At 35.8% G+C, this 26808-nt stretch overlaps 1 protein-coding gene across 1 annotated transcript in view; it reads left to right on the forward strand.

Annotated features, from left to right (window-relative positions):
• Positions 1–26808, forward strand: part of NME7 (NME/NM23 family member 7) — a 223552-nt gene that overhangs the window by 27474 nt on the left and 169270 nt on the right. The window contains exon 2 of the mRNA XM_058540119.1: positions 25961–26068. Within this exon, the coding sequence (XP_058396102.1) occupies positions 25961–26068 (108 nt within the window). The remainder of the gene's footprint in view (positions 1–25960; positions 26069–26808) is intronic.

Raw genomic sequence — 26808 nt, forward strand, 5'->3', positions numbered from 1 at the left:
AATCACGTATCTGATAAGGGGTTAACATTCAAAATATATGAAGAACTCAGACAACTCACTGGCAAAAAACCAACCTGATTAAAAAATGGGCAGAAGATCTGAATAGACATTGACATTTTTCCAAAGAAGACATACAGATGGCCAACAGGTACACGAAAAGATGCTCGACATCACTAATCTTCAGGGAATGCAAATCAAAATCACCATGAGATATCACCTTATATCTGTTAGAATGGCTACTATCAAAAAGACAAGAAACAACAAGTGTTGGCGAGGATGTGGAGAAATGAGAACTCTTGTACACTCTTGATAGGATTGTAAGTTGGTGCAGCCACTATGGAAAACAGTATGGAGAGTCCTCAAAAAATTAAAAATAGAACTATCATATGATCTAGCAATTCCACTTCTGGGTATTTATCCAAAGAAAACAAAAACATTAACTCGAAAAGATATATGCACCTCCATGTTCATTGCAGCATTATTTGCGATAGCCAAGACTTGGAAGCAACCTAAGTGCCCATCAATGAAGGAATGGATAAAGAAAATGTGCCCATAAAAAAGAATGTAGTCTTGCCATTTGCGACAACATGGATGGACGTTGAGGGCATTATGCTAAGTGAAATAAGTCAGACAGAGAAAGACAAATACTGTATGATCTAACTTATATGTGGAATCTAAAACAAAACAAAACAAAAATCAAGCTCATAGATACAGAGAACAGATTGATGGTTGCCAGAGGCAGGGGATGGGTGGGGGTGGGCAAAATGGGTGAAGAGAGTCAAAAGGTACAAACTTTCAGTTATAAAATAAATAAGTCATGGAGATGTAATATACAGTATGGTGACTATAGTTAATAATAAATATTGCATATCTGAAGGTTGCTAAGAGAGTAAATCTTAAAATTTCTCATCACAAGAAAAAAAAAGTGTAACTATGTATGGTGACGGATGTTAACTAGACTTATTATGGTGATCATTTCTCAATATTTACAAATATTGAATCATTATGTTGTACACCTGAAACTGATATAAAATGTTGTATGTCAGTTATACCTCAATTAAAAAAAAAGAATGGAGGTAGAGAGACCAGTTATAAGGTATAATCGAGGTGAGAGAGTATGGTTGCTTTGAATACTGTGGTTGCAATGGAGGTAGTGAAGTGATTGGAGTGTATGTATTTTGCAGGTAGAGCTAACAGGATTTCCTGATGGATTGGATCTGAGGTCTGAGAGAAAGAATGAGTCAAGGACAGAGTTAAAAGCTGATCCTTGGATTATGGCCTGGGCAATTGTGAGAATGGATTTGCTATAAACAGAGATGTGGAAAATATGTGAAGGAGCAAGTTTGGTAAGGGGGCTGGGAGTAGGAGTTCAGTTTGGAGCCTGTTGAATTAGAGATGTTTGATTGATATCTAAGGTAAGAAGTAGTTGGATATATGACCCTGAAATTTAGAGGAAGAGGTCTAGCCTGAGAGCTGTCAGTATGTAGAATGTATTTGAAGCCGTAAGATCAGACAAGGTCATTGAGAGAATGAATGTAGACAGAGATGAGAGGTCTAAAGACCAAGTCCTAGGGTACTTTAACATTAAGAAACCAAGGAGCAATGCCTGACCTGGAAAAGAAGAGAGATTACAAATCAGAAACTTAAGTTTCTACCTTAAAAAACTAGAAAAAGGGAAAAATAAGAAGAAATTAAACCCAAAATAAGGACGGAAATGAAGATTAGAGTGGAAACCAGCAAAACAGAAAACCGAGAAATAATAGAGAAAATCAGTGAAAACAAAAATTTGCTCTTTGAATTGATTAACATAGATAACATTCAAATTAGATTGACTAAGAAAAGAAGATCAAAGATACAAATTACCAAAATCAGGAATGAAAGAGGTGCCATCTCTATTGACCCTACAGAAGTTAAAAGGATTATAAGGGAATGCTATGAATAACTTTGTGCCATCAAATTGGACAATTTAGGTGAAATGAGTGAAGTCCTTGAAAGACACAAATTACTGAGCCGTACTTAAGAAGATAGAGAAAATCTGAATAGACCTATACCAAGCAAAGCAATTGAATTAGTAATTAAAAATCTTTCTACAAAGAAAATCTTAGACTCAGATGACTTCTCTGGTGAGTTCTAGCAAACACTTAAAGAATAAATAGTCCCAATCTTTCACAAACTCTTCTGGAAAATAGAGGAGGAGGGAATACTTCCCAACTCATTCAATGAAGCCAGTATTACCCTTATACCAAAGTCAGAGGAAGATATCACAGAAAAGAAAACTACCAATATCCCTTATGAATACAGATGCACACATTCTTAACAAAATTTCAGCAAAGTGACTCCAGCAACATACAAAAAGGATTATACAACATTACCCAGTGAGACTTATACCAAGTATGCAAAGTTGGTTTAATATCTGAAAATAAATATAATATATCATATTAATAAAATAAAGGACAAAATCTACATGATCATCAGTAGACACAAAAATATTTTACAAAATCTAGTAACATTCATCATACAAATTCTCAACAAATTAGGAACAGAAGGGAACTTCTTTAACCTGACTAAGAGAATTCACAAAAAACCTAGTTAACATTCTTAACAGTGAAAATGTTAATGCTTTCTTCCTAAGATCAGGTACAAAGCAATGATGTCTGCTCGCACCAGTTTTATAAAACATTATAATGGACGTTCTAGCCATTGCAGTCAGGCAATAAAAAAAGAGATAAAATGCGTCTAGATTGGATAGGAAGAAGTAAAGCTGTCTTTATTCACAGATGATATGACCCTATATGTAGAAAATTTAAAGGAATCTACAACAAAAAAACTATAACTAGTATGTTCAGCACGTTGCAAAATATATGATTAATATGCAAAAATCAATTGTTATTTCTATATATTACAATGAACAACCTGAAAAGGAAATTAAAGATATCAATTCCATTTATAATAACATCAAAAGAATAAATACTTAGGAATATTTTTAGCAGAAGTGCAAGATGCACACTGAAAACTATAAAACATTGCTGAGTAAAATTGAAGATCTAAGTAAGTGGAGACATTCCATGTTTATGGATCTGAAGAGTCAGGTGGCAATTTTCTTTAAATTTGTAAATTCAATGCAATCCTTATCAAAATTTCAGCTGATGTTTTTGCAGAAATTGACAAGCTCATCCTAAAATTGATATGAAAATATGAAGGACCCAGAATAGCCAAGACAATTTCGAAAAAAAAAGAACAAAACTGGAGGACTTAACACTTCCTGGTTTCACACTTACAATAAAGATACAGTAATCAAGACAGTGTAGTAGTGGCTTAGGGCTAAGCATATAGATTAATGGAACAGAATTGAGGGTCCAGCAATAAACCTTTATGGTAAGTTGATTTTCAAGAAAAATGCCAATGCTATTCAATGAGGAAAGAGTAGTCTTTTCAACAAATGGTGCCGGGACAATTGGATAGCCACATACAAAAAGATAAATTTAGACCCTAAAATGAAAAGTAACTCAAAATGGATTATAGACCTAAATGTAAGTGCTAAAACTATAAAGGTCTTAGAAAAAATATAGGAATAAATCTTTGTGACTTTGGGTTAGGCAAAACCTTCTAAGATATGACAACAAAAGCACAAGTGATTAAAGTTTACCCCCCCAACCCGGTCCCCCACAATGAAAATGATCTGGAACTGGCCACATGAGGCAGGAAGCAACTCTATTTCAAAGTGTCATTTTGGGTCCTAGCAGGACATAGACGGTATACTCAATTCGGATAACTGAAAAGTTACTAAAGGGACTAATACGAAGGTGTGGGCAGAGTTAAGAGAAACTAACAAGGGATGGTTCATTGTGGGGAAAGGGACTCATACAAAGTAGCAGCAGCAGGAGCCTTTACTACCTCTAGGCCTGTCAGGGCAAAGGGAGAGAGCTCCCGGAGAGTAGCTGTAATGGAAGGGCCGACTGACAGGAGCTATGGTCTTTGGTAGAGGGGAGCAACTAACCAATGCAATCTGGCAGGGAGGAAGGTGGGAGAATAAATATCTTGACTTGACTCTTCTTCCGTTGTTCTTCAGCCATTGCTTCCCACTGGCCTTACCCATGTGAGAGTCCAAAGGCAAGGGAGTCCTCTGATGAAGTTCATGATGGTTGGCTGGCCAAACTCAGAGCAGGTTGAAGAAGAGCAGAGTGAAGGTCTGGAGGGACAAGTGGAAAATGGCTAGCACAGCCACTTCGAGGCTCAGTGGCACAGTGGCTGTGGGATAAAGAAAGGCGTAACAAGATTTGGCCTGGTATGCTCGTGCTCTTGACAACAGCTATTTGGATCGAAAAACTTAAAGATCCATTTATATTGTAATTTTCTGTGTTATCAGATGATTTCTAGCCCAATAATAGAGTCAGTTTTCTAATTGAATATTAAGTGAATCATGTATGATTGCTTAAATATTCTCTTGCTACTATAATTAGACCCAGTATTTCTTTTTTGGTTCAGATCTATTTCTCTTTTTGGAGTATTGTGGTTAATTGTTGACGAGGTCCCTGGTGAATAACCTGGAATTACTGAATACTTGATCAAGTATATTTTTTTTAAAGTGCTAGTCAGAGAAGCCATACTTACCCAAAAAAAGTAAGAAAAGATGTCCTCTTTCAAAATCTTTCTGGAACTAGAAATAAACAGACATACAAACAGATGAGTGTTGGGTTTTGTTTTGAATCTTGAAGAGTGGGTTTTTGCCATTTTATCAAGATCTAGTGCTGAACACATTTATTTACTGCTTTCTATCTTTATTTTGGTAATATTTATTTGACTTTTTTTAAGGTCTCAGAACTAGGAAAGTCACTCTGGAATTTCACGAGAAATAAATGATGTAGTTTCCATTTTCCGGAAGCTCATAATTTGGTTAGCGAGAGAACTTGTATTGCACAAACCTGCTGATGACAACCCAGTGTTCTACTGTGGGAACATCAATCTGGCCATCAAGAAACGAGGTCTTTGCTAAGCTCTGCTACTTAACAAGTCACAAAACTCTTGCCAAGTCACTTAACTTATTTGAGCTTCTGTTTCCTCATCAGTAATGTTTCTTTGATCTCTGAAATTCTGTGGAAATCAAATTCCAAATACAGAAATATCAGTTGGCTAGGGTTGGTCTGGGAAGACTTCACAATAATTGTGTTTTCTTTAAGATATCGAAGCAAAGTTCAGCCTTGTTTTTCTAAGAGAAGGTTTCCCCTGATAGACATTGTGTAGCATTGTTGTTTTATATAGCAACATGTAGACTTAGGTTTACAGTAGTGATCTGCAGAATTGTGAGAGGAAGAATTTTCAAAGATCTATATGGCCCATGCTGAGAAAGTTTTAAAAAGCCTTTCTTCCATGTTACTGGATGTGTGCCATTTAAAATGATTCTATCTTGTTTGATCAGTTTCCTGATATACACTTATCCTATGGAAATGGCATTTTTCACTCTTTAACAAAGTTGAGCAGGAATTAAGTTGAAAGTGCACTTCTAAGTATCTCACTTGGGGAAACACCTGAGTTTGTGTTCTGTTTACCCCTGCATTGACTTTTTTCTGTTAAAGACAAACAATAATGCATTCGACTTCTAAGATATTGTCTCAAATGACTTTTTTTAAAGAAAAAAATCTTGGAAATATGTGGAATCCTCATGTTGAACATCGTATTTTTCACAAAGGGAGAAGACATTTGGCCTTAAACTAATTTTTTTTTTTTAAAGATAAAAGTGATTGCAACAGTTTTACTTAGTTCTTAAAGAATTTAAGTGGAATAGGATAATTGGCTAAATTTAATAATTCGCCTACATTTTCCTCTTAATGTAATATGTTTATCTGACTTTGTTAATGAGAAATGCTTAGCTAGAACTCCACAGGAAGACCCTTTTCATTTGAGCTTATCTTCTGTTTGTCTTTCAAGGTGGATTTATGAGGGAGCAATAGCCTCTGAGAACAATCTGAACAGGCTCAAAACTGGTTCTGGCCACACGAAAGTAAAGTCAATATTTGACACAGTCCAATGGAGGAAAATACCTGGTCTTTCAAAGAAGGCTTGGAGGAATACTATTTGGTAAAGGTTTAGTACGAAGCAAGTGATTGCTTCAAGTCTAGCCTGTGGTAATGTGAAAATATAAACCTTTTGGTGTTGTCTTTTCGTTTCTGTTTTACTTATAACCATGGCATCTAAGTCAAGTAGGAATTGCTATGTTTATTTGCCTCCTGTGTCGGGTAGTAAATCTTTAATGATCCACTATGTTCTCAGAATGTTCAAGGCAAAGTGAAGTTTGTTCTTTGGAAACCACTTTTCACTCACCTGCACTGGAAGCAGCTGGCTTGAGGTGGCGTGTTCTCACATACTGTTGATTTTTATTATAATGTCATTCAGGGTGGATGTAGGTACATGGAGACTTAAATTAAACTTTAGAAACCTGTTGAACTGTGAACTTTATCATCTATATAATTTACTCCAGAATGTCTATGAAGTCACACAGAAGCAGATAATTGACTTAAAATAGATTAAGACCAGTTACTGACTCTTAATGCAAGTTCTGAAGTGCAAATCAGATTTCTAGTTAGTTCAAGACTGTTCTCCATGAGGTATTGTATAAATCTGTTTCAGTATGATTTAAGCAAGGGAGCACTTGTGTATGAATAAAAATGTTTTGTTGCCTATTATGAAGTAATTTTTCCTGAAATATAGCATTATAGAGTGCAATACCCATTTCTCAGTGCATTGTTAGGATTACAAGTCTGACAACGATGGCCTGATTTTTATTGTTGTTGTGTTGCTTTTTAAGATCTGATTTGTTTTAATAGGCAATTAACTTGAAAGGGTTTAGTTGTGGGTTCTGGAGACCTAGCAAACGGAGAGCAGGTATAGGCTGCTTGATCCTGTTTCCCTCAGAGCCCCTTATCACCGCTCCAAGAAGAGTGGTTAAGAGCGCGGGGTCTGGAATCAAGCTGCCTGGGTTCACCTGTTTATAAGCTGTGTAATCTTGGGCATGTTTCTTAACTTACCTGAGCCTCAGTTTTATCTTCTGTAAAATGGAGATAATAATATGTCTCTGTCATAATGTTGTTTAGATAAAATACCTGTGTTTAGAACTAGGGACTCAGCATATAGCAAGTGCCTAATAGAAAGTGCTAGCTCTTGACTATCACTGTTATTGTTCTTGTAATATTGACTTTTAATGATTCGTTTACATATTTGGGTTTTACATTACTGACCTCCTTAAAGTCAGGGATTGTTTCTTAGAATTCATAGAATGTACTGCAGAGCTTGGCACGAGATAAGCAATTGATAAATATTTTTGGAAGGAATAAGTGAGTTCATGAATGGAATATCTGATCATCTGTGGTCTGTTTTTTTTCCCAATTTTTTTTTGTTGTGGTAAAATACACATAACATAAAATTTATCATCTTAACCATTTTTAAGGGTACAATTCAGTGGTATTAAACGCATTCATAATATTGTGCAACCATACCACCATCCATCTCCATAACTCTTTTCATCTTGTAACATTGAAACTCTATAACCAATAAACATTAACTTCCCATTTCCCTCTCCCCCAGCCCCTGGCAACCACCATTCTATTTTCTATCTTTATGATTTTGACTACTCTAAGTACCTCATATAAGTGGAATCATATAGTATTTGTCTTTTTGTGACTGGCTTATGTTACTTAGCATAATGTCCTCAAGGTTCATCCATGTTGTGGCAAATGTCAGAATTTCCTTCCTTTTTAAGGCTGAATAGTATTCCATTGTATGTATATACCACAATTTGTTTGTCCATTCATGCATTAATGGACACTCAGATTGCTTCCATGTTTTAGCTATTGTGAATAATGTTGCTTTGAATATGGGTATATAAATGTCTCTTTGAGACCCTGCTTTTAATTATTTTGGGTATATATGTGGTCTATTTTTGAAGAAAAAAATGTAAAACTGTTTGATATTGAATTCTTGTAGAAAGCCAAGCTAGACAGGAGGCAGAATGTATAACGCAATCTCTAAGCTGCTTTGATCATACATTCCCATTAGAAAAAAGAAGAGAATATCCCTCCCTCCCTCATAAATGAGTGCTTAGTTATAATTTATATACTACTGTGTTAATATATTACATACATGGTAAATAACACACAATGATAGAAACTTTAATAAGTTAAGATAAAAAAATAGAAATAGAAATTTCCCATCCCCCAGTGGGATCTTAGAGACTATTTGGTATAGAAATGTAGACACTATTGGTATTGAACAAGGTATTTTTATCAGACTTGGATTTAAGTCCTGGTTCTGGCACTTAATAAATGTGATTACTAAATTCCTCTGTGCCCCAGTTTCCTGTTCTGGAAAACAGGCATAATCATAAAAACTCTGTAGGGTTGTTGTAAAGATTAAGTCCAATAACATATGCAAATAACTTACTCTGGTGCTTGGTACATAATAAGGACTCAGTAAACGTTAGCTGCTGTAATAATAATACTGATAATAAATTAGACTTATGTTGTTGCTATTATGATTATGATGATGATAATGTTTTTTGGAAGATATTTTTCCTTTGGGAATTTTTCATGAAATTGCTATCTTTTATCTATTCTAATACTTTTTTTTTTTGATTCCTAAATCATCAGTTCTGTTCTCTTCCTCAAATTCTAGTCCCATAGCTCCAAATGGTTACTATAATAATTAGAAGTTCTGGCTTCACTTCAGAATCTACAGGCCTAATGTAATCTCATCATTTTTACCTTGAAAAGATCCTCCATTCTCCCATTCACTTTGGCTTGAAACTTGAAAAGCATCTTTAATCAATCCCTATCACTTAGTCCCATATCTCTCCCCTTTCTGTTACTGACAACTTACTACTTACCTAAAAATTTCTCTTGGATCCATCATTTCCTCTTCATTCTTATTGTCACCCCTTTAGGCCTGAGTTAAAAGATTTTGGTCTCCCTGATTTAGACTCTTTGTACTCTCATCCATCCATCCATACATCCAACCATTATATTGGAAAACATTTATTGAGCACCTACTTTTGCCAGATACTTTTCTAGATACTGGCAGTGCGGCCCCTCCCTCAAGAGCCCACATCCCTATTAAGATGAATATTATTTAAATATTAGCATCATGATCATATGTCTTTACTCAGAATGTTCACTGGCTCAATGATTCACTATTTTCATTTTGTTTTTAAAATTTAAACATATCACTTACCAAACTTCCTATATCCTTTTGCAAGCTCGATCCTCCAAGGCTTCTTTTTTTTTTGCTAGGAAAGATTTGCCCTGAGCTATTGGCATCTGTTGCCAATGTTTCTCCTTTTTTTAATGTGAGCTGCCGCCACAGCATGGCTACTGACAGACAAGTGGTATGGTTCCATGCCCGGGAACCGAACCCCAGGCCGCCGAAGTGGAGCACACCAAACTTTAACCACTAGGCCGTCATGGCTGGCCCTCTCCCCAGGTTTCTAGTAAGACCCATGCCTATTCCCAGTTCTGCACTCTTGTGGCTTTAGCCATGATGACCATATGGACTGCTTTTTAAACACCTTCAAAAACCTATAGTTTTATGACACACAGCCAATCCATGAATTACGTTTATATTGTATTTTTGCTGCTGTTTGTGTGTATTGGTCTTTATTTGTCAATTTACGATGATTGCAAAGCACCTGAGGATCAGGATCATTTCTGACCTCTGTAAATGCCCAGGACCTGGGGCCGAGTTTAGAAGGGTGCTTATTCTATCCCTCTATCAATTGAGTCTGCACAGAGCCTGCTGAAGATCATCCCATGTGAAAGGAGCCCACACTGTCAGCGTAGTTTATAGGCCTCTTGTTATATTATTAAAAATAGAAAATCTGATGTTGAACTTTTAGTAATAATCTGACAGGAGGAGTAAGGTGTAATGCCCTGTGGCATATCTCTTTCCCCTCCGCCACCACTGGTGTTTGTAGGGCTTGAGGGTGGGCACCTCAGTTGCCGCCTGAAAGAGGTGAGCCTGGTAGGAGCTTAGAAAGTGCTATTTTGTTTGTTCATTGAATAATTAAACTTATGCCTGTTTGAATGCAAAAAAAACATATACAATTTGGCTGAAGTACATTAAAAATAACTTAAATTTAAATTTAAATGTAAATATGTTAGTGACAAGCAATGGGTAATCACCTAAATTAGTAGATATGTAAGGTACAGTTTTTAAGAAGTGGAAGTAAAGTAGTAAGATACAGAAATACATAAGCAATGAAATTTTTTGTAATCTTGCAACAAGAGATAAAATAGGCGTATAAAAAACCTGCTCAGATGTGTTGTGCGAGGTGTAGTGTAAACAGTTTCAATAAGGATTGGTTCTTATATGAGTCTAAATGTCAAGTATTGACCAGGTATTGACTGAGTGCCAACTTGTAGAACTGGGATAGGCACTTAAGGGGGTATAAAGATGAATGATGCCCTGAATCTTGTCCTCAGGAACTTACATTATAGTAGAAAGATAAGATATATATATAAACAACTATAAATATACTTCCAAAGGCTCAGATAAAGTACAAGGGGTTTTCAGTGTACTGAAAAATGTCTTTCATCTGTGAGGCTCATGGAGAATTTATTGAGCGAGTGGAATTTGAATTGTCAACAAGAAGATATGTGAAGATTTTGAAGGAACTGAGAGAGGGCGTTCAAAGGTTTAGAAGAATGCCATAAATAACAAGATATATGGTACATATCATTGATTCAGGTCTGCAGAGTATTTGAGGGTTTATTTCAGCAGCATTCAGTGTTGAAATGTGATCCTTTTTTGGTTTGTTCCTGGAAAAACTAAATAGGCCAGTTATTTACTTACCATTATTGTAGAGACTCTCTGCACTCATCTTTACTTATCAGCCAGAAGGAGCTGCCCAGTTCTTCCTAGGATTTGATGATGGGTAAGAACTAGTTCCCTGACTTTCCCCCCCTCAACTAACAGTTTGTGCCTGGCCATTGACCCATCCTGGCATAGGCAGTAGCTAGGTGCCTCAAAAGGAAGAGGAAATTCCGACTCTGTAGTTTAGTGGCGGGGAGAATAGCTAGTTAGAAGGCCCACCATTTTCCTGAGTGGATGGGCTTTTATTTTGGCAAATCTGTGTGAGAGAGATTTTCTTCTCTTTTTTTATAGCTTTTGCTCAATTAACAGAGGATTTAATTAAAGACATTTTAGTTTGTGTCAAACTTGAATACTTTGAAATTTGAAAGAGTAGAAAAGAGGATGAAGGTAGAAGGACTAGAATAAGATGAAATGTGTAAACAGCTTTGCATTGCTTAGATCTTAAACATTTCCTCGCATTAAGTAATAAACCAGAGTACAATAATGGAGGTTGTTTATTTGCTGTCCAGTCATGAGGAGAACTGGTATTTTAAAACTTCAGCCAAAATTTCCTAGTTCCTTACAGTCCACTAAATTATTATTTTTTTAGATTTTAAATTACTATATGAGAATGTTTTGTTAAACTTGTATTGATTTGTAGAAGACAGTTGAACTGTGAGATGCCATAGAAAGCGAGGGAAGCTGCAAAGGTTCACTCTCAATTCTTGGGCAAGTGTGAAAAGGTAGTGAGAAATATGCGAACAAAGCTTGATTTTTTTTTTTTTAAATTCACCAAGTACTTCATTGCTTCTTGGAAGAGATAAAAACTTCCAAGTGGCATTGAGTTATGATCTCATAAATTCAAATAATATGTGCAAATAAATATTCAAATAATATACTTTTGAAACTTGATATTTAGCTATTAAACTAGTTCTGTAGAGTGTTCTTGCTGGCTAGAACATAATTGCTTAATCTCAGTCAGGTGCTGTCTTGGCACTTTCATTGGACTCCGTTTTGGATAAGAGATTTCAGAGACAGTGCTGCTTTTGGCTTCATCTTCCTATGAGAATTTTAAGCAGCAGGACTCTTTGTTCCACACAGCCCTGACCCAATAGCACCACAGGCTGTTTCCTCACAGCCTTATATGTTGATTTGAGAAGCTCACGTGCTCATCTGCTCATTGAACTACAGAGTCATAGTGTCCTCCTGCTTTTGAGCTCCTGTTCTCTCTATACAGGGATAGATCAGTAGCCAAGGTGAATTAAATATCCCTCAGAAATGATTTCCTCCTCTTTGAATATACAATTGTTTCCCTTTGTAGTCTGATTTTAATTCAGCACATTTACTTTAGTGAGTGGTATGTTGCTTGGTTCCAATAGGGAAAAACTTTTTTTTTTTTTTAGGGTGGTGGGCCTGAGAGTGAAGGAGAGGATGTGGAGGGAGGGGGTGGCATACAGTGTTTTTCAAAGATTTTTGACCTGTTGTAGGTCATGGAATCAGTTTAGTGGGTCTCCATCAGTGTGTTAAAAAAAAAAGGTAGAATAGAAAATATCATAGTACAGAGCACATAGGAAGGATAAATATTGCTGTGTGAAATTTTTCATGTATGTGCGTATTGGGTCATGATGTAAAGTTATTATTGTGAGTAATAGTCAAAAGTGTGAAAGCCACCATTATAATGGATTTTTAAACATATGGGAAAGAAATGATATAATAATAAGTGTTCCTAAATTATATGTACTTTATTATTTTTTTTCTGTATATACTTTTCTGATTTTTAAAAATAATAACTATGAGTTCTATAAATTAGATTTCAGGCTCCTTCAACAGTCTTATTCATTTGACTTTGTAAACATTTTGCACTCCTAGCCTCTGTGCCCAATAGACTATTTTGTACTTTGATGATTCTCAATTAGTATTTATCTCTTAACAATGACCCTTTGCAGTTCTATAATTGTAAAATATGTAAGCAGCAGCCATTTAAAATTTTCATCTTTCATAATTTCAGAAACCAGAAGTACAGTACTGTATTTCAGACATATAATAGATCATTGGTACATAATGTCATTAAGTTTCAAAAAAAGTACATTTCTTTGAAAAACTGAAGTCACTTGGGATAGTCTTCTCCTTGGTTACTGTTTTGGGGTGGAAGAATCCAAAGTATTGTTCTTTAGGATGCATTCCTGAATAACTATTAGTTCTATACCATAGAACTCTATAACCAGCAAAAATACCCTTCAAAATAATGGAGACAAACATCTGCTGTGTCTTTGAGCCCACACCGCCACATCATATTACTGTTGCCACTGCCTTTTTTCTCTTGTACGTATGCCTTTCTATTCCATGAACTGATTTTCATACCCTAGAAATCTTGTATTGACTCTGAATGACTCCTTGTCCTTGATCCCTTACAACACATCGTAAATGCGACTGCCAGAAACATGTAACAAGGGCTTCAGTAACCTTATCAGAGGCCTTCTATAACTCTGGAATGATTTCTGTTTTTTCTAGGGTCGAGGCTAATTGATTTTCCATTGTTAGTGATCTCCTCTGATCTCTTCTTATTGCCGTCTGCTTTTGTGCTCAGATATACCTTGTACACAGGTTAATTTTTCACTGTCTCCCAGCTCTGCTGCTCTTTTGGCTGCTCCAGAACTCTTGATTTTGATATGTTTCCTGATTCGGTGCTTTTGGCGTCTGGAAATGAGCACTGATTTTTGGCGTCAGACAAACCTTTGTTTGAATCCCAACTCTGGCCCTGACTAGCTGTTTGATTTGTGTACTCTCCGAACAATTAACCTTAACCTCTCTGAATCTCTGTTTCCCCATTGGTGAAATGAGGAGAGTACCTCCATTACAGGTTTGTGAGAATCCACTGAGAGTGTATTAAATACGCCTGACATACTGTTAGCTTATCTCCCTTTCCCTCCCTACCTGCTTAATTCAATATTTAGTTCCAACTGTTGTGAGAGGTAAATAAGATTTGTAAAGGTTAATTAAAATAGGAGCAGTTTTAGGAAGACCGAAAGAGTCATAAGTACAAAAAAGCAAATGTAAACAGTGGATCCCACTGATTCATGCAAGCTAATGATAGTTGGTACCCTAAAAAAAAACCCAAATAGTAACGGCACTGCCTGCCTGCCTGCCTTTTCTTCTGTCTTTCTTTTTAAGCATTTTAAGTGTGTAGTCCTTAAAGGTGATGATATATGTGTCAGTGTGTGCTGAGTTGATACCTTATCTTAACTTTCCTATACTCTCTTGAGGCCTTGCCTGAATATAAGGTCCCTGGAAAAATATGGGACTTTTACTTGTTAAGAAGCTCCATTACATTGAAGCAATTTATTATCAAACCTCCTCTTTAGAAGCCTTGTGATTTATTTGTAAAAAGCAATAAAGGTAATTTTATTCTATTATCATGTATTATTCAGAAATATCTTAACATGCACACAAATGCACAAACACAAATTCATCCTTTACCCCAAATGCTTATGAATTGGGGGGGATACTTTTTCATCCATATTAATATTTTGTTTTGTTTCTTCTGAATTTATAATTGATGTGGGGTTAGATAATGAATATGATTTTCAATTTTTCCTGCTTTACCCCCATGCTTATTACTATTAAGAATAAAAAATTACTTGAAAAGATGCCTTAAGTAGACATTTTACTTCACTGTTGAGCCATTAAATGGAGATTTAGATAATTTATTTGGAAAAAACTTTCTGTGCTTTATTTATGATACTAGAGAAGCCTTCGACATACGTGCTTTCTCATCTGTAATATTTCTCTTTTAAATAAAATATAGAACATTTCTGCTTTGCTGTGTAGAATTGGAGGCAGGTTCTTCAGATTTTTCTCCAATTTCATAAATATTCACATAGCTCCTCAGAGTCCTGCTTAGTCCTGGAAACCTGGCCACATAATTAATTTTGCATCTTAGAGACTAAATAGTAAGATATGATACCAGCTCTTTTGAACATATAGATTGCTAATAAGTATAATGTCTTATATGACTTTAAATATTATATTAACTATAGAATGTAAATCCTTTGTTATTATTTTCCATAACATCTTTGGTTTCTCTGCCAAGCCAAGACACAGCATTTAATTTTTCACATTTACAATTTGCCACAGTAATTTCATTACATTAATGTAATTTATGATTTTTTTCAGTGGTGCCTTTCCCTTGAGAAGTGTGAACTAGAATACTAATGATTAATGTGTAACAGATGGTATTATAAAATTTACAAAGAAAATTGTTACTCAGTTTTTTATTGGTAAAAACAGACCCAAAACTTTGAGCTTCCTAAAAGGCAAGAATTTGAACTCTAACTCTAATTTATTACATGTCTTTTACAAAAAATTACTTATTGTAGAAATAACTATATATGTTTAATAGCTTTTCTTTTCATAATTAATTTTAGTCACATTTTTATTTTTTCTGTCCATCACAGATTCTTTGTTCCTTCATGCCGATGTTTTCTGCAGACCTTTAAAAAAACTATTAGGATTTGCTGCAGCTAAGGCTGAAGCATCACAAATCAAGAAAGGCTTTTCCTGTATTTCAGAAAAAGATCAGTGAGGAAGATGAGTGTGTGCAGTGTAGCTTCACCAGTGTGAAGTCACTGGTGGCCCTACAAGCCACCATCACTGCTATAGGAGACTTAGGCAACAGAAATCCAAAGTGCTTTATGTACACTAAGTCATCTAATCCCCGCAACTACCCTATGAGGAAAGTACTACTACTATTCCCATTTTACAGATGTGGAAACTAAGGCTTAGAGAGGTTAAGTATCTTGTCCAAGGTCATATACCCCAGGTGTGTTTGACTCTAGAGCCCATACTCATAGCCATTCTGAAGTATTCCCCATCTGACCCCAAAAGAAAACCTTTTATAGTTTCCTGGATCTTCTCTTCAAGCAACACAGTTCAGGGCCATGTCACTTGCCATGGGCTGCTAGCAAATGATAGCAGCAATAGCAGCAGCAGCAGACTCAGTTTGACACGTGCATTGCACTCAGTAATACTGGTAATGCCAGGTCCAATCGGTATTTGTTGATTGATTGTTATAGTGTCATTGGGAATGGAATGGCTCTTCCTGATCAGTAATATTGAAGTGTAAGCGGCCAAGGTCTGATTATATTTGGTGGCACAAGCTTAATAAACCTACTTTTGAACTAAAAGATTGTGTCTTTTTAAGCACATGTACATGGAAAAGATTGTTAGTTTCACATGATCCCTGTAAGGCTGTGCCTTCATTTAAGCAGTGGCCAGGAAAGGTGTAGTATGATTCGATTCTCCAAAGGGCTGATAGCCTTTCAAATATCATTTCACCTGAAATTCTTACATTGGTTGAAATTTTCTTAAAATCACCTACCTTATCTTACAAATTATGTGAATTTTACATTCTACTCAATAATATATATGTTTGTTATAATGTAAAACTGTTTACATTACTTACCATTAAGACTGATGCTCCAGGAAGATGCGCTCTCTCTCTCCACATATATATGTATATATATGTGTGTGTGTATATATATATATATCATACACACACACACAATACCTCAAATGAATGAATAGACAGAGAACTTACACCCTTCACAAAAATTAGCTCTAAATGGATCACAGACCTAAATGTAAAATGCAGAACTATAAAACTCTCCAAGCACAGAGAAGCACAGTGGTTAACTTCATCTAGGGTTGGGTCTTCGCCAAATGGTGCAATGAAAAGAATTGTTAAGAGCGTGATTGAAATCAATTCCTTGATAAATCAAGGAATCTAAGATGGATAAGGAAGGAAGTGAAGGAAAGAGAGGCTGATAAATTGGGAACGTGTGAAAGGACCATTGCACTGGAAAGCCTGATGATGTAAAAGAGGGAGAAGCTGAACAAACTAGCTGCAAGGACCGGAGGATATGGGCAGTGAACAGATGCTTGAATCACTGGGTTTGGTGGCAGAACACTTTCAGGTGATGACAAGAGTCAAGATGGGGCTAACTCCTCTGTATGAATCCTGCCCTTTCTCCCAGCATTATCTGCAAGTTCAGTCATTATCATGTTTATAATCAATATACATATGGTTTTTAAATTTCACCTGTTTTACATAAGGTTTCTGTTGGTTGTCACTTATTTGTTTGAAAAAAGAATTGAAAGAAGGGAAAATGGTTTCAAAATGAATGGAAGCAACTTACATAATCAGCATGTGCTTGGTATAATGACTATTTAAAAAAAATGACTGCACTGGGAAATGACTCATACCAGAATGTCATTTGAATAGACAGCAATTTTCATATGCTGCATTTTAAAATGACATTTTCCTTTTTTAGAAGGTGTAACAAAATATGTTTGGAAAAATAATCTGAGGTTTTTCTACATTTAAAAATGCATACCATCAAAGGGAAATTAAACATAAAAATTAAGTGCCTACAGCACATTCTGATGAATAGTTATGTAAACAGGGTAGAATGGATTTTGAGTAAGACGAGAGAAAAAGTAAATGACTTATCTTAACAGTCAATTGTAACATAGTAGAAGAAAAATGAATTCGGAGCCAGGAGATCAAATAAGTGAGAGTAACACAATATGATAGTTTCCTTTTGTTTTTTTCCCCAAATGTATTTGTGTGATTGATTGGCTACCCTCCCTGCTAGATTATAAGGTCCATGAAGGCAAGGGCAATGTTTATTTCTAATCGCCATTGTCATATCCTGACGTAGCTTGAGTACCTAACATACCACTAGAACATGGTAAGTGCTCAATTTGTTGAATAAATGAATTGATGGATGGGAATCAGATAATGTATAAAGGTCTGATGGCCTTGCCTTATCCTTTTCAGCATGCATATAGTGAGGCCTATACTGAAACAATGGTAAGTTTATATGAATAGGTTGAAACAAGTCACTTTGACAGTTGTAAGCATTTTATTAATTCAGAGAATACTGAAATATACTGTTCAAACTGCAGACATGAGATTGAACACTATTATGCGTGCCTTCAAGTGAATGCTAATTTGCAGAACCCTGTGTTGATTTCTCATAAAATCTAAGCTCTAATTTTAAATATTACAAGAATTGGAGATGTTGGAGATGCTCTGAGATTAGAGAGTGATCATTTCACTCTGAAATTCTGATCTCAATTTTGCTGATTTGCTTCTGATCTTTAGTCATGCTGATTTATTGACAATGTCACTGTTTCGTTTACTGTTGAACATTACCCAATGCCTTTTGGTTCTAACAGACCTTTTCTATTTTCTACACTGTGTATCAGACCCTTTCCCAAATGTGATCACATTGATTTTTACAACAGCTCGTAATAGGTATGATTTTTCTCCTTCTTCAGATGAGAGGACTGAGCATACAGAAGTTAGGAGCTAGTTAGTTGTAGATTGTTTAATTCCTCGACCATGCTGCAAACACATCACATGTCTTTATTTTGGCTAATGTTTACATTAACTGGAAGTCAAACCCAAGTTTTAATACAACATAGAGAAACTCACATACGCCACTGTGCTTTATATTAAGAGACCTGTATAAAACTGATAGCCTTTTCTTTTAAAAATCTGAATGATTTTCCTTTTTCTTAGTCTCAAAACCATGGTTTTAGATTTGCTTTTAGTGGATTTACCTCTTTCTGTGTAATGCAAAAGAATATTCTCCTCTCTGCTTTTGTGTTGGGGATTTGTCCTCTGTTATTTTCTCTGTATTCCACTGCTGCTTAAGAATGCATTTTGTGAGCCTGCCCCGTGGCTTAGCGGTTAAGTGCGCGCACTCTGCTACTGGCGGCCTGGGTTCGGATCCCGGGCGCGCACCGATGCACTGCTTGTCTGGCCACGCTGAGGCAGCGTCCCACATGCAGCAACTAGAAGGATGTGCAGCTATGACATACAACTATCTACTGGGGCTTTGGGGATAAAAAGGAGGAGGATTGGCAATAGATGTTAGCTCAGAGCTGGTCTTCCTCAGCAAAAAGAGGAGGATTAGCACGGATGTTAGCTCAGGGCTGATCTTCCTCACACACACAAAAAAAAAAGAATTAAAAAAAAAAAGAATGCATTTTGCTTCAAAGCATCCCTCCCCCCACCCCAAACTATCTTTCTAACTATCTGTTTTATAAGGGGAGAGGGGTAAATTTTATATAAAATAGACAACACTATATATCTAATTGTCTGGTCTCCAAAAGTTCTACCATCTAAAATATTTTAAAATGAATATAATGTTTTTCTTTATAAGGAAATTTATATTTATTATATAAAATTTAGAAAATACAGAGAAGTAGAAGAAAAATGATTCTTAAACTTTGGGTATAAATTTTCCCATTCTTTTTGTATCGTATACTTGATACATGATTGCTTACACTGATTTTTAAAGGGCTCTTTTTATGATTTTATAAACAAATAGTAAATCTGGAGAACAAAAACAAAAACCACATAAAGATGAAGATGAACTACAGAATGCTGCCACTCAAATTTAACTGTTTACATTTTGGTATATTTCCTTAACATTCATCTTACACTCTCTTTTTGTTTGTTTTTTTGTTTTGTTTCTTCTTTGTCTCCACATTCTGATTTTATAGTGTTGTTAACAGGGGAGAGCTCCAAAGTTCTAATGATATATGAGAAAGGGTCTACTGACAAGTAATATCTTTGTTGGATGTTTAATTAGTCCTTATGTAATTAAAAGAAAAAAAACTGGCTTCTGTTTTTCAATATAATTTGAAATTAAACTATACAGAAAACTATAAATTAGAAAACAAACCCCTCTTGATACTAAACCAAAAAAGTAATAGAAGCACCAAACAGGGCCAAGTAGTTCAGAAAGGTGTAAATTGGAAAGTACCCTCCCCAGTCTTCCCTCCCCCTGCACACACAGGGCACTGCCCAGTGGCAACTACTTTTGGCATATTCTTGAGTGTCCTTCCAGCAAACTATTCCCTACCTATACTAGGATTTAAAATTGAAGATTAAAGAGTTAGGTCATCATCACTCAAGTTCGTTCACAGTGAAAATGAGTGCTCATTATGTTACTCTATGCTGATCTTTTGCAGCAGGAACAGAACCCCTTTTTGTTTAGGATTAATAATACTTGGTTATAGTTTCCCCACTCTGCATCAGGTTTAGCTATTGTTACATAACCACTGGGTGTTGTTTCTTACTGTTTACCGTTTGGCAGAATCACTGTGCTTTTTGCTGCCTAACCTCTATACTTCTGTCTCTCACACTGCCCCCCACCCCGCCCCCACAGCTCGTGAAAGCTTCTGTTCCATTTTGTTGGCCCTCTTAGCTTTCTGACTATAGTGTGTATAGGGGAGGAAAAAGTTTTCCTCGAACCTCTTAGAGTTTCTGGCTGCATCTGAAATGTAAACTGACAAAGATTGACAGGAGAAAAGCATACACGTTTATTTAGTATAAGTTTTACGTGATATGGGAACCTTCCTAAGGAAGTGAGGACTTGAGGAAAGAGTTAGAACTGAGCATTTTTATGCTAGGTTTGATGAAGGCTGGACAGTCCTGGAGGACTATGAGGGTTAAAGGGTGTGAGCTGAGTGCGGTAAACTGGGGAAGCTTAGCAAGGCCCGGTGGTTGGGGTTTTTCTCAGTGTCCCTTTGTCTTTGGAGATAGGATGCTTCTTTCTTCTGGGTATGGGGAGGGCACCTCTCACATGAGGGTTTTATGACCTGTTTCAGGGAAGAAGGGTTGGGTAAAGATCAAAGTGACCTTCCTGCTTCTGCCCTTTTCTCAAACTCCTTCAGCTTAAAATATTCACTATAGTACATTAATGATTATTTACAAAATTGCAACAAAATGTGCTTGAATGTGAGGGATCCACTGTTTTATTATATATAAATTATATTTAAAATGTTCAGAAGAAGGAAAATGATTTGGCTTTTTAAGAAAAAGTGTCTTTTTTTGCTACAGTGTAATATTGAAACGTTCTGCATGATGGTATTTCTGACAGAAACTGAAATCTTCATTGTCCCTGTGGTCATCCAGGCAGTCACATTCTCATCAGAAGATCTGTGGCAAAAAACTGGAGGTGTCCCTATATGCTACTAAAGTGTTAGTTTTTCCCTCTTGAATTGGCCCTGAAAGTCTGATACTATGGAAAGATCTGAGTCATTGCAAGTGTAGTTTCCGGTTTTGGCTCGGTCATTAATGAGCTCTGTGACTTTATGTGAGTCATTTATATTCGCTGGGCTTCAGTTTCTTGCTCCATAAAACAAAGGGGTCGAACAAAATGATATTCAGCTTTGATATCATTTAACAAAAGAGGAAGCAAGTTCTTTGCTAGATTTGGCTCAACTTAGCTGAACGGTAAAATTTTTAATATTTCATAGGTGACTCTGGTCTAGATGTGTGGATGTGGGTATGTTCACGCATGTGCATGCGTGTAGTCATGCAGCTAGTTGACATGCCAGCCTGAATGGGACGTTCAGAGGTACCCTTGTTTTGTGCCAAGTCCAGATGTACCGCTGTTATATTTCTAGACATCTTTTGACTCTAGGAAGTAACCAAAGTTTCTACTGCAAAGGTAAATCAGAAAGTTAAGTTTAAATCAAGTTTGAATACAGTTTGTACTTGGCATAATAAGCTTTTTTCCATAGAGGAAACAGTACTTCCTTGCTTGAGAGTTAGTTTCCTCATCTGTAAATAGAAATTCCATTATTATTATTATGTATTTTGTAACAATCTCATTGAGGTAAATCACAGTTATAGATGAAGGAATGGGCTAATTTTTCGAGAGAATATGAAAGATTTTTTCCTTTGTAAGTAGATGCTGTTGTGAAACTCTAGGTCAGAACTCCCAGAGGTCAGTCCCATGAGCTTAGGCATTTTTGAAATCTTGTGGACATAGTCATTGTTTTTTTTTCTGTATGATGGTTATTTGTCAGAGATTTATTTCACTGGTGTGCAGTGTTGCAAACTCTCCCTTCAACATCTCATTAGGTTGTTTGGTTTCTGATGGAATTTTAAAAGATAACACAACTCTATTCTTTGCCCAATAAAGTGTAACCTCTGGTATCTATTTACTTTTTTTTCTTTTACAATAAAAAAGTAATTGTTTTTATTGTTTTTCCTTAGAGGTCATGCGTACATTCGAATAACTAATGTTCACAGTGAAAATAGTTTCAAAGCAGCAACTTATGGGCAACACGGTCTATAATTTCTATAATTTCCTAGATAACATCGGCTTTATAAAATTTTTTTGATGTCTTAAAGTGATGGTATCTTAGATGGACACACTTCACTGACTCTTGATTCCTAAGATTCTGGAATTGAGATATAACTGAAAAGAGATATTTTGTTAAATATGTTTGATGTCACAGGGAGTGACATGATTTCCTCATTCTATGTCATAATAATCCAGTTCCCTTCTCCTACAGGATTGTTAAAAGTTACAAAACATGACCCCGTCTTGAATTATTTTAACTTTACATGGAGGAGTAGCTAAATAGCTCAGTTCATCATTGGATTATGCTCGTTGAATGATTACCTTCTTAATACTGACTTTTGCATCATTTTCCACAGGCAGTGCTATTTAATGGGACAGAGCATGGGCTTTGAAAAATCTGAAGGACCAAAGTTTGAGTTCTGACTTATTCATTTCTTTGCTGTATAACTTTGAACCAGTGTTAAAATTTTCTGAGCTTTAATATCCTTGTGCATGAAATAGGGATAGTACCTACATTGTCTGTTGTGAGAACAAAATGAGATAATGTATGTAAAGATGCTGCTACTTCATAGGTACTCTAAAAATTATTATTGTTGTTATTGTCATGATTAATGGTTATCATTAATTTCTTAAAGTTTGAATGTCACTGATTATTATTAGACTTTGTGAGAAATATTTTCTTGTTGTCTGAGAAGAAAAAGTCATTCAAATAGAGCAGACGGTGATAAATTGAACAGAACATCTCAATTTGTTTGTCAGTTTTTTGAGAGATTCTTGTTCACTGATGTTCATTGGAATTTGAGAACAGATTTAGCAACTGATGTAGGAGATACTTGCTTTGCTTTACATAATTTGAAGAACATTGTCTGCCCCTCACACCCTTTATAGTCTTATTGACTTGCATTCAAATTCACTTATTTTATACCCCATAAGACATTACTGTTATTTTGTTTACTCATTATTTATTTAGATTTACCCACATGTTTACATATCCATTGTTTTTCAGTCCTTTCTTCGATTTCTTGAATCATCTAGTATCATTTTCCTTTGGAATTCTGTTTAGAATTTCATTTAATGCAGGTACACTGGCAATAAATTTTATCTTTTTGCTTGTCTGGAAATATCTTTATTTCACCTTCATCTTTTGAAGAGTATTTGTGCTAGTTATAGAATGCTATGTTGGCAGTTATTTTTTTCTTCTTGAATTTCTGCTTGATTTAAAAAAAATAGATTCTGGTTCTCTGGTGAAATTCTTCATCTCAATATATGTTTTTTTATACCTGTCATTGTTATTTTGAAGCCTTTGTCAGATAGTAACCAGGCTATTCATGGATCTCTTTCTATTGCCTGGTTGTTCTCTTTCTCGTCTTTTTTGGTATATCTGGCAGTTTATCTCTGAATGCTTAACATTGTGTATGAAAAGTTGTAGAGTTTCTGGAGATGCAGGGAGCTAGAATGGGGGAGATGTCACCTCAGTATGATCAAGAACTAAGTGTTGAGTGAACACAAAACTTGTTTTAAACTTGGAAAGGATCAGTTTACCTCTAGATTACCCATGATCCTAGAGTGTAATGCTGTAGGAGTCACAACAGAAAGGTCAGCCAGTCTTCTCTTCTGTGGGTTTGAATTCTTATTTTTCTCTCCCCCGACTGTGAGACTACTGAAAGCTCTACTGAGCAAGCACAGGTTTGAGCTCACTTCTCTCTGACTTCCTTCTCTCCAGGATCTTTGCCCCTCAGGTCTAGGCCGCTTTGGCAGGCCCAAATTCCAGTTTTTGTCTCCCTGTCTTGGTGAGATTATCAAAAGCCCTGCTTGCTTCTCTGCCTCTTGGCAGCCTCCCTCTGCCAGGCTCTGGGCTTCTCAGTCCCTTGTCCAGCTTCACTTAGACTCAGCACATGTCCTCAGGGAAAGGCAGCACAAACAATGTTGGGCTCAGCTCAGTGAACTTCCTGTCTTTCCGGATCTTGGATTGTCAAATCCTGGCTGCCTTAGAGGCTCGCCAAGGTCTTCAAACAGATTTTTTTTCATATTCCACTTTTCTAGTTGTTCTTGGAAAGTAGCATTGGTTTGCTATAAACTTCTCTGTCAGCCAGAAACAGTAGGTCTCGGTTGATTTTCTTTGTATTAAAACTGCTTTCTGGATAGCGTACTGTGCAAAATCCTCCTACCTGCCTTGGAATTATGGTCTAATTGGCAGGTTGTGTGGTTAGGCTACCTGGATAAATGGAAGTGCCAGGCTTCAGTGGTTTTTCATTTGCCTCATCATTCTGCCCTTTTACAACTTCAGTTAGATGTGCCATCATTTCTTCCATTTTATAATTGTATTTATTTTAGTGAGGGCAATAGTTCAATAGTCTGAGTGAATGAATATTTTAACATAGATAGTAAAAAATTTTGTAAGCTACTAATATTTAAATTTTATATTAATAAAGTATAATACTAGAATGCACAGTGAAACCTAAATTTAAAAAAGCTGTATTTGTAAGAATCAATATGAAAAAAAATGTATGAAGAAAGGCTTTTACAAGTGTCATAGTATGTCTCCTATTTTACCTTTATTTTCTCTTGACTAATGAACATTGTTCAAATGTGTCTGTTTGGATGATTGTGGGAAAAATAAAATAATGTCTTAAAAACTATCTACATTATAGTTTATGAAGATAATCATAAATAGAACTAGACATACTTCTACTATTAGAATTTATAAGTAAATTATTAGCATAAAAGGAACCCATCCATATACCCTAACCAGAGAATCAGATGCTAAATCCAGAGGTAGCAACAAACTCCTAGATTCCTTTCTTCCTTATATCCTCATTTATTTATTGTAATGAAGGACCTTTGGGGGCTAAGGTATTTTTAATAACATATATGATGGGAAATCCTGCTTAATAGTCAAGGAAAGAGGGCCAATCTTTGGCTTATTTTTTCTTTTTATCCTCTGTGGTAGCCATAGAAATGCACCTCACAGACCTCCGACTAGAGGGAGCTTAAATGACCAAGGGCCCCACCTACCATGCTCTGAAATCCACTGTTACTTGTGCGCTTGGAGCATGCTTCCCGAGGGCTGCTTGCAGTGGTGACTGGGAGGCCAGGGGTACGAAAGCAGGCTGATCCCTGGAAGTCGAGGAACTCCTCTCAGGGCTAACTGGCTTGAGCACTCCGTGCTGGACTTGTGAACCTTCCTTAGGCTGTACAGCAATCCCGGAGGATTCCACCTGGCGTTCCTTCCCTCTCTCCTTCACTCGGGGTCAGATTTGTATTGTGGTCTGTCCTCAGCTTTCCCTGGCTCCCTCCCCATTTTCTCAGAGGAATTTCCCTTATAGAATTTCTCTTACAGGAACAAAATTCTTGCACGTGTAATCCTGTCTTGGCATCTTGCCTGCTTCTAGGAGGACCTAGACTAACACATTCTTCTACTATTGCTATAAGAAGATATGTCATGTGAAACTACTAAGGAGAGAAAGGATGTTTACTATAATTTAAATGACAACAGTATTCTAATACTGCTGGATTCTTAAATTTAGGACAGTGAAAACTTCATAATTAAGAGCTAGCCTCTCAGAAATTTTTTCTCATACCATTTTATTGATCATCTGTATATATGTAAAATTGTTTCTGGAAGGACTGAATTATTACAGTAGTCAGATCAGGAGCTCATGTTCTCAATCACTGTTAATATACTCAGAATAATTAGATAGCTGCGAAGCATTAAGCAGTTCATAAGTCATCTTTGAGATATTCTAAGGATATTCAATAAGAAATGAGAAGGAAATATTTCTGTGTGTGTGTTGATAACTGATATATTGTTGAAAAGCAGAATTATTCAATATGATAAATAAGGAGTAATGTTTGTTGCAAACATTTGGTAATTCTTGCTTTCAATTTGTATGATTTATACAAGAGTGCTTATATTTTATATGTTAGTGTTAAAATTCTATTTTTCTTTGCAGAATCATAGTGAAAGATTCGTTTTCATTGCAGAGTGGTATGATCCAAATGCTTCACTTTTTCGACGTTATGAGCTTTTATTTTACCCAGGGGATGGATCTGTTGAAATGGTAAATGAGCCTTTCTTTGCTTAAAAGTTGGTGAAGGGAGTGAAGGTGGGATAGGGAGAAGAATAGGATTACCTTTTTATATGGTTGCTTCTAAAAATACACATATATATATTTCTAGTGGAATTTTTTTTTGATATTATAATTCCAATACAAGAAGATAACTTTGTGCCTTTATTTTTAATGTCAAAAATAGGAATGTTTTTTGGTTAGAAAACTGAAGTGGGATGATATATGTTTTTGATTAAGCAATAGTCAGTAAGTGGTTATAGATAAAGATTATCATGGTCATAAATACATCGCTGTGATTGAAAACTGTTACCTCTACAAAAAGTCAAACTGAAGAAGATCGAGCTGAGACCCTGCTTAGTTCTTTGTGTCCCTTCATTGACAACCCCTGTTACAGGAGGGTCTGTTTGATGTTGGGATTTGGTGTAGGCAAAAAAGCAGAAATTTGGAATTTCTCTGGGATTTCATAGGCATTAATTTGCTGAAATGATTTGGCAATAAATATATCTTTCTGGTCAGGGTTTTTTAAAGTATTAAATTTGTAATAAAAAGTTTCTATGTTACTACTGGATTAGACTAGAAAATACAGAAGTTATAAAAGAAATTATGATTTTTTTTACCAAAAACAAAACAGAATGTAACCTATGTTTAATAAAGCAGAATTAACAACTATTCTAGTTTATAATAAGATGAACATTCCCTATTGATAATTATTTGTTTTATTGTATTGTTGT

This window comes from Diceros bicornis, chromosome 4 (genome assembly GCF_020826845.1).
Source record: "Diceros bicornis minor isolate mBicDic1 chromosome 4, mDicBic1.mat.cur, whole genome shotgun sequence".
Lineage (NCBI taxonomy): Eukaryota > Metazoa > Chordata > Mammalia > Perissodactyla > Rhinocerotidae > Diceros > Diceros bicornis.